General features: G+C 46.5%; 1 protein-coding gene across 2 annotated transcripts in view; it reads left to right on the top strand.

Annotated features, from left to right (window-relative positions):
• Positions 1-4,368, top strand: part of LOC117511769 (leukocyte elastase inhibitor-like) — a 29,815-nt gene extending 25,447 nt beyond the window's left edge. For both annotated transcript variants that reach the window (XM_034171674.1, XM_034171667.1), the window contains exons 8-10: positions 3,573-3,662; positions 3,727-3,913; positions 4,006-4,368. In XM_034171674.1, the coding sequence (XP_034027565.1) occupies positions 3,573-3,662; positions 3,727-3,913; positions 4,006-4,232 (504 nt within the window). In that variant the 3' untranslated portion in view covers positions 4,233-4,368. The remainder of the gene's footprint in view (positions 1-3,572; positions 3,663-3,726; positions 3,914-4,005) is intronic.
• Positions 4,369-13,677: the final 9,309 nt, after the last annotated feature.

Genomic DNA, 13,677 nt, shown 5'->3' with positions numbered 1-13,677 from the left:
AAGCATAATACAAGAAATGAGATAAACAGAACCAAACTAAGACTGAAGTGACTAAGGAACCAAGAGTGAAAAAATAAAAGGTAACAATAAATTAAAACAATATGGCAAAACAGCTACTAAGAAAAAAAAAAAACTACACCATCACTGACAAAAGACCACAAATAAATGAATGATGATCAGAAAACCAAACCAATGGTTAACATGAGCATGATGAGAATACAAACACAGACGTACTGAACAAGAAAGCAGAAATCAGTACGAAACAGGAAGCCCATCAAGGGCAGGATCATAACAGTTTCTGCATTCATACACATGGAACTGTAGTACTACTTTGAGGAGCTCAAACAGGAAATTTCAACCTGCAGACAATAAATAAGTAAAAGCAAATTTTTGGTAATGCTTCCATTGTTATTAATGATCAGTAAAAATTAGACCCCCCCGCCCCAACACCTGTTTTTTAAAACTATTAAAATCTTTTTTTTTTTTTTAACTCTGAAAATTTTAACTTTAAAAAAGTTGTGAGGTACTTAGAGAGCCACCTTGATCTAAACCCAACAGCCTAGCACTGATTGTCTGCGGGCCGTACGTCATCATCACGACCAAGTTGTTGCACAGGCCGGAATATGTTTCAGGAGAAAAATAATTATGGCTTTTTTGACAATGATTCAAAACAACAAAATGCTTAGAACTTTTCTTGAAGCCTTTGAGGAGCAACAACTGTTTCACTGTTTCTGCACACCCTCTAATGGTCATAATGGAAAAGGTACCTGGGTCACCAGTCTGGTGTGTCCTGTGGGAGGAAGAGAGAAACTGACTCTTTGTTGATTGTTGTGTATGATAGATAACATGGGAATGACTCACTAATTACAAAATTTGAATTAATGGTAAAATATGATGCTGACAAAAAGTTGTGAAATTAAACTGTGGAGATTTGTAAACTGCATCTTTAAAAAAATGATATTCTAAACTAAAACAGCAGACAACAACTACTTTCTACAGTGCTGTGAAAACCTTGAGCTTTTATCTGTTTGAATTTTTTTCAGACATAAAAAAATGAAATTCAGGCTTTTCATATTAAAATTTCTACGACTATTCCCTTTAAACTCACAGTGAAAAGTTATCTCTACATCATGAATACAACAAAATAAAATTCTAAAAGCCAAAAGGATAGTGTGAATAAGTAAGTGTATACTTTAGTATATAACACATATAAACCATCACTGTTACCTCCTGCCTTCTTCAGACAAGTCAGGGGATGGATACATGAGCATTTCCAAGACACTGATTCTGTAAAACTGAGTGACTGTGCAAGAAGATGAGTGAGGAAAGCCACCAAGGATCCCAGACAACTCTGAAGAAGTAAGCATGTAGAACACCTAAAATAAGAAATTAACCCTTAAAACAAGATCAATTATCTAACACTTCTAAATCTTACTTTAAGTGTTACATGCTTACTTCTAGATTTAACAACCTTAATTCAAGACATCTTGTCAAGTGAAATTATCTGCACATGCGATTTAGTGTTTATATCTTGTTTTTACACACATATTTTTGCAGTGTGGGTCCATTCATGGGTGACTTGAACTTTGTTTGAAATCAACTCAACCACCGCGGCTTGAATCATGAATGTTAATAAAAACAAAGCGAGGACGGCCTACGATCCAACCCACAAAATGGCATCGCAATAAGTGCACAGAACATAACACAGTACTGCTGTCTTCTGCGTGAACAACATTGTCAAATACTTCCCACACTTAACTTTTCCTTTAAGGTGTGCTATTTAAATTTTAAATTCTCCCCTCTCCAACTTCTCCAAAAAGTCTCTGTGTCCACTTTCCAATCATCACCGGTGATGTTTTTGAGAGCAGTTATTTCTTAAACACTGGTGTAAGGCTTTAGGTTTAGGTAGTGTTTCACAAATATGCTTAATACTTATTTCCAATAATCTGACAGCAAATTACCTGAATGTCATTAAAAATGTTGTTTGGCTCATAACCGTGGCGCCCGCTACCTTCTGCTCAGCATGCACGTCACTGCCGTAATCAGAGTTTTTCTGTTGGTTGTTTTCAAAGCCGGACCAGCTGGGCATACTTATCTAGTACATGTAAGTTCCACCCTGTGAAGCAGTTGTCCCATCTCACATTTACAAAAAGAATGCAGCAACCGCCCACATAGCAATGTGCATGCAAAATGGTGGAGTGCAGTGACATTCCAGGACACCCACCCCACCACACCCAAAAGAAGAAGAAGAAGAAAAAGAAATCAGAGACTAAATAGGCCAAAGGGCAGTGTTTTTGTCTGACATGCTGGTGCTTCAGTGCATTATCTTGTACCACTAAATCACTTGTCGCTTCTTTAATGTGTCATCAAATCAGTATCCACAGTGAGAACTAATCCAGGTTTGACAAATCCTGACCCTTTGCACAATTCCTTCCCAGGTGCAGGACCAACAGACTGAAAAACTTCTTTGTCCCTCAGGCCATCAGACTGTACAACTGCTCAGTCAGGTGGAGGAGAACTAACAGGAAGACAGAGGACGGGAATGAGAGGAAAAGTAGTAGCCAGTAAACCAGTAGCGAGCAGTAGTTCTGATTTTTATATTTGTGTATTTATATTTGGGTCATTTCATGAAAAGGGGTCACAAATATGTGGCATGAGGGTTCATTTTTAAATTTCCTAGCAAGGTGCTTCCGTAAGATATGAATATACGGACCATGGGGAATACATAAATCCAATATTGATTATTGAGATAAGTCATGTTATACTTTTTTTGGATGAGCTTGCGGAAAAGTCCCAGAGTGCTATTTTTGGTGGCTATATCAGGACTTGAGTGCGAAACAAACATAAAGCGAATAATTAATGACTGTTACTTTATTGTTCAATGAAATTTGATCTCCCCACTGATTTAAGGCTCTCGAGAGTGATGCTTTCAAACAACACAACTGGAGTTTTATTTATTGACTAAATTAGCAGTTTAGGAACATGGGTTTTAAATGTAACAGACACTATGGGTTACATTCAACATCTTGTTTTTGGCATGTTGTCTGCAGCTGTACTGAGTGATTAAGACACTGGTCTGTGGGGGGAATTAATTTTACTGTGTGCACATCAAATCAGAAGTAAATTCACATAAATTAGTTGAAGTGATTTGTTTATTTTTACCAAAACAATACTTAGGTACTGTGTGTCACAAATTTGGTGGGGTTTGGTGTCCCCCTTTTCAGATAAAAACTAAAAAAAGAAAAATTCCATGATAATTATGTCCTCTATGCTATCACAGTTATTTAATCAATATATAGACACAATCATTTTATATTTTTTTCCCTGCACATGGGGCTGTTCTGTTTTTACTGACCAATAATGTTGGCTTGTGTAATGGTGACCCCTTTTCATGAAGTGACCCATTTATATTTGTTATATATATTTTACTTTCACTTTTGTGTGCTTCTTACCCTGTGTGCTGGTATACAATGCTGTTGGAACCTTCACTTCTTTGAGGGAGTCTTCCCAAGGGATTAATAAAATACAGTCTAATCTGATCCACTTTGATGATACCTTAACTTGTTGCATAGATCCTTGAGGTGCCTTACAAAGAGAAAGACCTCAGCATGATCATCTTCCTGCCCATGGACATAGAGGATGATACGACGGGCCTGGAGAAGGTAAGACACGTCTGCAGGTACACAAACCAAACATACAATTCACTGATACTCTTTTCACTTCCAGCTGGAGAGGGAGCTGACCTACAAGACATTTGTGGAGTGGACTAGTAGACTAAGTGATGAAAATACAGTTGATGAGGTTTTTGTGGAATTGCCTCGATTCAAGATGGAAATGAAGTATGGCCTAAAAAATGTCCTGATCAGCATGGGCATGACGGATGCCTTTGATGCCAGTAAAAGTGACTTCTCTGGTATGACACATAAAATCAGTTACAACAGCATCACTGAACAGACAAATTATCATCCAGCACAATGTGTGGTTAAAAATTTTCTTTGCTGACAGGCATGTCTCCGATCGATGGCCTCATGGTGTCAAAGGTCATCCACCAAGCTTTTGTGGAGGTCAGCGAGGAAGGAACCGAGGCTGCCGCTGCCACAGGCGTTGTCGTGGTCGAACGCACCCTACTGATCCCTAAATACTTCCGTGCAGACCATCCCTTCCTCTTTTTCATTCGCCATAACTCCACCAAAAACATCCTCTTTTTGGGCCGGTTCTCCACCCCTGAGTGAGCACCACCCTGGAGGTGTGGAGCATCAGCATGGCTGTTTCATTATAAAAGGTTCAAGGGGGTTGTAGGAAAAAGGTGGAGATTCTTTGTTCTGCATTTTCAAGATTTGAATTTTGGGATAAAACCTCTTATCCAAACTTTGGTGCTGGATTTTTTTTTTTTTTTTAACAAATGTCGTCCTGATGGTTAGCTGTGAACTTGTGACACTTTAATCCTGTTTCTTCTGCCACTCACAAATTAAATCACTCCATCTCTTACTACATAATCACTACATTTCCAACAAACAGGGCAACAGACCTACACTGTAAAAAAACATTCCCTGTTAATTTACAGTAAACTGGCAGTGACAGTTGCCAGCTTTATAATGGTATCCTACAGTGTTACTGTACTGTTATTCTACAGCATGCCTACTGTTACATACAACAGCTTACTCTTGTAAAATGATTACAGCACTGGCTTTGAAAATGAAAGAAACTGATAAACTAATTTCAAGATAACTTCAACTCCACCTGCTCCCAATTTTCATCATAATTATGATAAGATTATTCCCTATAATAAGCCCAGACATGTCCAGCAGATGGCAAACAAGTTTGTGGTATTTCTGTGTAGGCTCTCAGTTGTCCAGGTAGTTTCCATAGTAGAGAAGCTTGAATCTTCGACTGGACTGGGTTGCTTGACGTGAGGATGTTTCGCTTCAAATCACAGAAGCTTCCTCAGCTAAAATTCTTGCTCTGGTAGTCTGACTTCTGTCTTGACTCTTGTAGAGAAGAATAAACCAGAAGCCAACAAAAGCTGGAGTTTTTAAACTAACCAGACCCCTCCTACCGAGAGGCCGACTGCTATAGGCTAGTGACTAAACAATAGCTCTAATTAGCACCTATTGTGCTCTAGTTAGCACTCTCCTAATGATGGGATGGAAGCCTCCCCTGACAGCTCCCTTGACGACTCTCCTGATGACCTGAATGACTCATTACCATGAACAAAAGACTGAAACTGCTTTGACCTGAGTACCCCATTGTAAACAGGGGACAAAGCGTGTCTGAGACCCGCCCCCCGGTTAAGGCTGGGTTTCAACTGTTTTACAAATAATGCTTCCTTGACACCTCTCTCAAACCATTTCTTCTCTCTGGCTAAGATTTTAACTTCCTTGTCCTCAAACATGTGGTTAATGTCTTTCAGGTGGAGATGAACTGCAGACTGAGGTCCACTGGCGACCTCTCTGCGGTGCTGGTATAGCCTCTTGTTTAAAGGTTGCTTAGTCTCACCTATGTAGTGTTCATTACAGTTTTCCTGACATTGATATAATACACTACATTGCTCTGTTTGTAACTAGGGATCCTGTCCTTAGGGTGAACTAATTTCTGTCTCAAGGTGTTAACCGGTTTAAAGTAAACTGGGATTTTGTGCTGATCCTCTGTAGTTTTTCCCCTACTCCTGCTAAATAAGGGAGAGACACTCCTCTTCTTCTTGTCTCCGTCTCCTGTCTATCTGGTCTCTTTGTTTTCTGGGACTTCTGCACTTTGTCCAGGGACCATCGTGGGTACCCACATACTGTGAGGGCTTTCCGTACAAGTTGTTGCTCTTTAGCCCTTCCCTCTGCAGTTGTGGGCATCTGTAGGGCTCTGTGTTGAAGAGTCCTGATCACCCCGAGCTTGTGTTCAAGGGGGTGGTTTGAGCCAAAGAGTAGATATGGGTCAGTGTGAGTGGGTTTTCTGTAAACCTCTGTCTGGAGCTGCCTGTTCTCTCCAATCGTAACATCACAGTCCAAGAAGGCTAAATGGTTGTTTCTGGCATCCTCACGTGTGAACTTGATATTGGAATCCACCGAATTGATGTGTTCTGTAAAGTCCTCGACCTCCTGTTGCTTGATTTTAACCCATGTGTCATCGACATATCTGAACCAGTGACTGGGAGAGATGCCCGTGAACGATGTCAAGTCTGTCTTCTCCACTCGCTCCATGTACAGATTGGCCACAATGGGGGATACCGGAGACCCCATCGCACAACCATGGATCTGCCTGTAGTAATTCCCCCTAAACAGGAAATACGTGGTGTTAAGACAGATCTCCAAGAGTTGGCAGATGTGGTCTGGTGTGAGTTTGGTCCTTTCAGGTAGAGACACATCCTCCAGCAGTCTCTGCCTCACAGCTGAGATGGCCTCAGCGGTGGGGATGCAGGTGAACAACGAAGTCACATCAAATGACACCATAGTTTCATCTGCCTCCAGCTGCAGGTCCTTGATCTTGTTCACAAAATCTTGTGTGTTCTCCACATGGTGGTCTGAGTTACCCACTAGAGGAGCCAAAATCCACTTGAGGTGCTTGGCCAAATTGTATGTGATGGAATCTGTGCTACATACAATAGGTCTGAGTGGCACGTCCTGTTTGTGGATTTTGGGCAGTCTATAGATGCATGGAGTGGTGTCCCCCGGGTACAGTCTGTAGTATGTCTGCCTGTCGATGAGTCCCTCTTTCTCCAGGTTTTGGAGGTAGCTAATGATTTTCTTCTTATAGCCACTCGTGGGGTCTCTCTTCAGACGTTCGTATGTACTGGAGTCACTGAGCAAGTTGTTGATCTTGGCCTCATAGTCCGATGTGTTCAGGACCACTGTGCATCTGCCTTTATCCGCTGGCAGGATAAGGATGCTTTGGTCCTTCTGCAGTGCTGCTAAAAGCTTTCTGTTCTTCTCCTGTGATGTTGGACGGAGGAGGCTTAGCACTGTTAAGCACTGCTGTGACTCTTAGTCAGTGGTCCCCAGCTTCTGACTCTGACAAACTGTTGTGTTTAATGGCTGACTCTACTGCAGTGATGTAATCTACTGTCGGTATATGTTTAGGGGTCACTGAGAAATTTAGTCCTTTAGCGAGCACATCCTTTTCTGTCTGTGTAAGAACCCTGTCGGACAGATTCTTTACCCAATTTTCCCTGTTGTTGGGTAAAGAATCTGTCTCTTCTCTTGCTTGCCTCTACTGGTGGTTGGCTCTCACTGTGGTATTGTATCACTTCCTGTTCCGGAGCACAGCTGTGTTTTGCTGTATATGTTAGCTGTTTAATCTGTGCAGTTAGATTGATCTAGTTAACTAGATAACGATTTGTTTCACAGTGTAATCTTCATGTGCCTTAACTAAAGCACTCCCTCTGCTGAATCACCTCTAAATTATTTACACATTATTCACTTTGTGTGTTTTTAGGAATCCGCTAGCTTAGCACAGCTACTAGCTCTTAGCCGGTTTAGCATGGCGGCTTCTCCTGTCTCTCCTGCACTTTTCTGCTCCTGGTGTGAAATGTTTAGTTATTCCTCGGCTTCCTTTAGCAGTAATGGTACTTGTAATAAGTGTAGCTTATTCGTAGCTTTGGAGGCCAGGCTGGGCAAATTGGAGACTCGGCTCTGCACCGTGGAAAATTCCACAGCTAGCCAGGCCCCTGTAGTCGGTGCGGACCAAGGTAGCTTAGCCGCCGTTAGTTCCCTTCCAGCAGATCCCGAGCAGCCGGGAAAGCAGGCCGACTGGGTGACTGTGAGGAAGAAGCGTAGTTCTAAATAGAAGCCCCGTGTACACCGCCAACCCGTTCACATTTCTAACCGTTTTTCCCCACTCGGCAACACACCCGCCGAGGATCAAACTCTGGTTATTGGCGACTCTGTTTTGAGAAATGTGAAGTTAGCGACACCAGCAACCATAGTCAGTTGTCTTCCGGGGGCCAGAGCAGGCGACATTGAAGGAAATTTGAAACTGCTGGCTAAGGCGAAGCATAACTTTGGTAAGATTGTAATTCACGTCGGCAGTAATGACACCCGGTTACGCCAATCGGAGGTCACTAAAATTGACATTGAATCGGTGTGTAACTTTTCAAAAACAATGTCGGACTCTGTAATTTTCTCTGGGCCCCTCCCCAATCGGACCGGGAGTGACATGTTTAGCCGCATGTTCTCCTTGAATTGCTGGCTGCCTGAGTGGTGTCCAAAAAATGAGGTGGGCTTCATAGATAATTGGCAAAGCTTCTGGGGAAAACCTGGTCTTGTTAGGAGAGACGGCATCCATCCCACTTTGGATGGAGCAGCTCTCATTTCTAGAAATCTGGCCAATTTTCTTAAATCCTCCAAACCGTGACTATCCAGGGTTGGGACCAGGAAGCAGAGTTGTAGTCTTACACACCTCTCTGCAGCTTCTCTCCCCCTGCCATCCCCTCATTACCCCATCCCCGTAGAGACGGTGCCTGCTCCCAGACCACCAATAACCAGTAAAAATCTATTTAAGCATAAAAATTCAAAAAGAAAAATAATATAGCACCTTCAACTGCACCACAGACTAAAACAGTTAAATGTGGTCTATTAAACATTAGGTCTCTCTCTTCTAAGTCCCTGTTAGTAAATGATATAATAACTGATCAACATATTGATTTATTCTGCCTTACAGAAACCTGGTTACAGCAGGATGAATATGTTAGTTTAAATGAGTCAACACCCCCGAGTCACACTAACTGCCAGAACGCTCGTAGCACGGGCCGAGGCGGAGGATTAGCAGCAATCTTCCATTCCAGCTTATTAATTAATCAGAAACCCAGACAGAGCTTTAATTCATTTGAAAGCTTGACTCTTAGTCTTGTCCATCCAAATTGGAAGTCCCAAAAACCAGTTTTATTTGTTATTATCTATCGTCCACCTGGTCGTTACTGTGAGTTTCTCTGTGAATTTTCAGACCTTTTGTCTGACTTAGTGCTTAGCTCAGATAAGATAATTATAGTGGGCGATTTTAACATCCACACAGATGCTGAGAATGACAGCCTCAACACTGCATTTAATCTATTATTAGACTCAATTGGCTTTGCACAAAATGTAAATGAGTCCACCCACCACTTTAATCATATCTTAGATCTTGTTCTGACTTATGGTATGGAAATTGAAGACTTAACAGTATTCCCTGAAAACTCCCTTCTGTCTGATCATTTCTTAATATCATTTACATTTACTCTGATGGACTACCCAGCAGTGGGGAATAAGTTTCATTACACTAGAAGTCTTTCAGAAAGCGCTGTAACTAGGTTTAAGGATATGATTCCTTCTTTCTGTTCTCTAATGCCATATACCAACACAGTGCAGAGTAGCTACCTAAACTCTGTAAGTGAGATAGAGTATCTCGTCAGTAGTTTTACATCCTCATTGAAGACAACTTTGGATGCTGTAGCTCCTCTTAAAAAGAGAGCTTTAAATCAGAAGTGCCTGACTCCGTGGTATAACTCACAAACTCGCAGCTTAAAGCAGATAACCCGTAAGTTGGAGAGGAAATGGCATCTCACTAATTTAGAAGATCTTCACTTAGCCTGGAAAAAGAGTCTGTTGCTCTATAAAAAGCCCTTCGTAAAGCTAGGACATCTTACTACTCATCACTAATTGAAGAAAATAAGAACAACTGTTGTGTGGGCCGCTGAAGAGGAGGTACTGCTGGCCCACCACCACCAGAGGGCGCCCTGCCTGGAGTGCGGGCTCCAGGCACCAGAGGGCGCCGCCGCCTCACGTGAGCAGCTACGGTGACAGCTGTCACCCATCACCTGAGACAGCTGACGGCAATCATCTGTGGGGTATATCAGCAGGACGGCACCTCCACCTCATTGCCGAGATATCGTTTCTACCAGAGAGGTAACGTATCGAAGCTACGGAGTGTATCTTTTTGGATTTGTGCTTAGTTTGTGGATTACTGTTCCAACGAGAGGTGGAGGTAACTTCCCTGCTGTTCGGAGTCCTGGGTGCAAACGCGCCCCCATCTAACTGTCCTTTGTTCCTCGCCAGCAGTACCAGGTCCGACACGCGGAGGCAGTGGCCACCTGGGAGTTCGGGACTTGGCGGCTCCGGTATTCCCGGGGTCCTGTGGCGGAGGAAGCCGTGTGGTTCCGGTCTTACCTTGGAGAGGCGTCTCCTATCTTTGAGCCTGCCCACACGACACTTTTGTGAATTGACTGTTGTCCATTGCTGTGATTGGTTGTATTCGTTGTGCACATTCACAACAGTAAAGCGTTGTTATTTTGACTTACTCCATTGTCCGTTCATTTGCGCCCCCTGTTGTGGGTCCGTGTTCCTACACTTTCCCAACAGGATATCTCGGCCAGCGTCATGGATCCCGAGGGGCGTCAACCGGCTGTTGAACGGCCAATGGAAGAACAGGACGCGCAGGCGTCCGCGGGAGGGGTAATCGGTGAGTTGCAGCGGATCCTCACCGCTTTCACGACTCGGTTGGATTTCATGACCGAGCAGAACGTCCTCCTGAACCGCAGGGTGGAGGCTCTCGCCGCGCAGGTGGAAGCGCGCCCTCCGGGCGCCGCTGCGGCTCTCCCTCCCGTAGATCCTGTGCGTAACGTTGACGTTCCACTGGTTGTTCAACGACCTCTCCCTCCTTCCCCGGAAGCATACATAAGCCCTCCAGAGCCGTACGGAGGCTGTGTGGAGACGTGCGCGGATTTTCTGATGCAGTGTTCGCTCGTCTTTGCACAGCGTCCCGTTATGTACGCGACCGATGCTAGTAAAGTAGCTTATGTCATAAACCTGCTTCGCAGTGAGGCACGCGCTTGGGCTACAGCGCTCTGGGAGCAGAATTCACGGCTCCTTCTGACATACGATGGGTTTGTGAGGGGGCTCAGAACCGTGTTCGATCACCCTAATAGGGGCGAGACCGCTTCAACCGTGCTACTGTCAATGAGACAGGGGCGCCGGAGCGCAGCTGTTTATGCAGTCGACTTCCGCATCGCGGCTGCGAGATCCGGCTGGAATAACGCTGCCCTCCGCGCCGCCTTTGTAAACGGACTGTCTTTGGTTCTCAAGGAGCACCTGGTGGCTAAGGACGAACCGCGGGATTTAGACGGGCTTATCGATCTTGTCATACGGTTGGACAACCGGTTAGAACGCGCCGTCCCTCTCCCTTCCGGTTCCGACCGCGCTCCGCCTTCCCCACGCTCCACAGCCCCTGCGCTCCGTGGGGCCACAGCTCCCCCTACTGACGAAGCTATGGACACGAGTAGGGCAACATTTAGGGCACCAGCTGCACAGAGGAGACGGGCCCATGGAGCTTGTTTTGTTTGTGGTGCACTAGAGCACCATGTGAGAGACTGCCCCGAGCGGTTACAACACCAACGCCCGCCCCTAGAGACTGGGCTAGGGGTGGGCCGAGACATTCACGTGGGACACACCCACATTGCTACACAACTCCCAGTCACGATCCTGTATGAGGATTTAACCCTGAAGGCCCCAGCACTGGTGGACACGGGCTCTGAGGGGAATCTGTTGGACTGCAGATGGGCCAGGGAGATAGGGCTCCCTCTGGTGGCGCTTACCTCGCCTGTGCAGGTTCGAGCGCTAGATGGCTCCCTGCTCCCTCCGATCACACATAAGACACCACCTGTAACGCTGGTGGTGTCAGGAAACCACCGGGAGGTGATCGAGTTTTTTGTGACTCAGGCCACTTCCCGTGTGGTTTTAGGCTTTCCCTGGATGTTGAAGCACAATCCCCGGATTGATTGGCCATCCGGGGTAGTGGTTCAGTGGAGCGAGACCTGCCATCGGGTGTGTCTAGGTTCCTCGGTTCCTCCCGGCTCCCAAGCTAAGGAGGAGGTCAGAGTCCCGCCCAATCTGGGGACGGTGCCGGTGGAGTACCACGACCTTGTCGACGTGTTCAGCAAGGATCTGGCGCTCACACTCCCCCCCCACCGTCCGTACGATTGTGCCATCGATTTGGTTCCAGGCAGTGGGTTCCCGTCCAGTAGACTGTACAACCTCTCACGGCCTGAGCGCGAATCAATGGAGACCTACATCCGGGACTCGTTAGCTGCCGGGTTGATCCGAAATTCCACCTCCCCGATGGGCGCAGGTTTCTTTTTTGTGGGTAAAAAAGATGGCGGACTTCGTCCATGCATCGATTATAGGGGGCTGAACGAAATCACGGTTCGCAACCGATACCCGTTACCCCTGTTGGATTCGGTGTTCACGCCCCTGCATGGAGCCAAGATTTTTACCAAGCTTGATCTTAGAAACGCGTATCATCTGGTTCGGATCCGGAAGGGAGACGAGTGGAAGACGGCATTCAACACCCCCTTAGGTCACTTTGAGTACCTGGTCATGCCGTTCGGCCTCACAAACGCCCCCGCGACGTTCCAAGCCTTGGTTAACGACGTATTGCGGGACTTCCTGCACCGGTTCGTCTTCGTATATCTAGACGATATACTCATCTTTTCTCCGGATCCTGAGACTCATGTCCGGCATGTACGTCAGGTCCTGCAGCGGTTATTGGAGAACCGGCTGTTTGTTAAGGGCGAGAAGTGTGAGTTTCACCGCACCTCTTTGTCCTTCCTGGGGTTCATCATCTCCCCCAACTCCGTCGCACCTGATCCGGCCAAGGTTGCAGCGGTGAGAGACTGGCCCCAACCCACAAGCCGTAGGAAGCTGCAACAGTTCCTCGGCTTTGCGAATTTCTACAGGAGGTTCATTAAGGGCTACAGTCAGGTTGTTAGCCCCCTGACAGCCCTGACCTCACCAAAAGTCCCCTTCACCTGGTCGGATCGTTGCGAGGCCGCGTTCAAGGAGTTGAAACGGCGCTTCTCGTCTGCACCCGTTCTGGTGCAGCCCGATCCTAGTCGCCAGTTAGTGGTTGAAGTGGACGCCTCGGACTCAGGGAGAGGAGCTGTGCTGTCCCAGAGTGGGAAGACCGATAAGGTCCTTCATCCGTGTGCCTATTTTTCCCGCAGGTTGACCCCGGCTGAACGGAACTATGACGTCGGCAACCGAGAACTCCTTGCGGTGAAAGAGGCTCTTGAAGAGTGGAGACACCTGTTGGAGGGAACGTCCGTGCCATTCACGGTTTTCACTGACCACCGGAACCTGGAGTATATCAGGACCGCCAAGCGGCTGAATCCCAGGCAAGCCCGCTGGTCACTGTTCTTCGGCCGTTTTGACTTCTGCATCACCTACCGGCCCGGGACCAAGAACCAGAAATCGGATGCCTTGTCCCGGGTACACGAAGACGAGGTCAAAGCGGAGTTGTCGGATCCATCGGAACCCATCATCCCGGAGTCCACTATCGTGGCCACCCTCACCTGGGACGTAGAGAGAACCGTCCGGGAGGCCCTGGCACGAAGCCCGGACCCCGGGACTGGACCAAAGAACAGACTGTACGTCCCACCAGAGGCAAGGGCTGCAGTTCTGGACTTCTGTCACGGGCTCTAAGCTCTCCTGTCATCCAGGGGTGCGAAGAACCGTGGCAGTTGTCCGGCAGCGCTTCTGGTGGGCATCCCTGGAGGCCGACGTCCGGGACTACATCCAGGCCTGTACCACCTGCACCAGGGGCAAGGCCGACCATCGCAAGGCTCCGGGACTGCTACAGCCGCTGCCCGTGCCTCATCGCCCCTGGTCCCACATCGGCCTGGATTTTGTCATGGGCCTCCCGCCGTCCCAGGGAAACACCGTG

Source organism: Thalassophryne amazonica, chromosome 1 (assembly GCF_902500255.1).
Source record: "Thalassophryne amazonica chromosome 1, fThaAma1.1, whole genome shotgun sequence".
NCBI classification, from domain to species: Eukaryota; Metazoa; Chordata; class Actinopteri; order Batrachoidiformes; family Batrachoididae; genus Thalassophryne; species Thalassophryne amazonica.
This window is presented reverse-complemented; position numbering and strand designations above follow the sequence as displayed.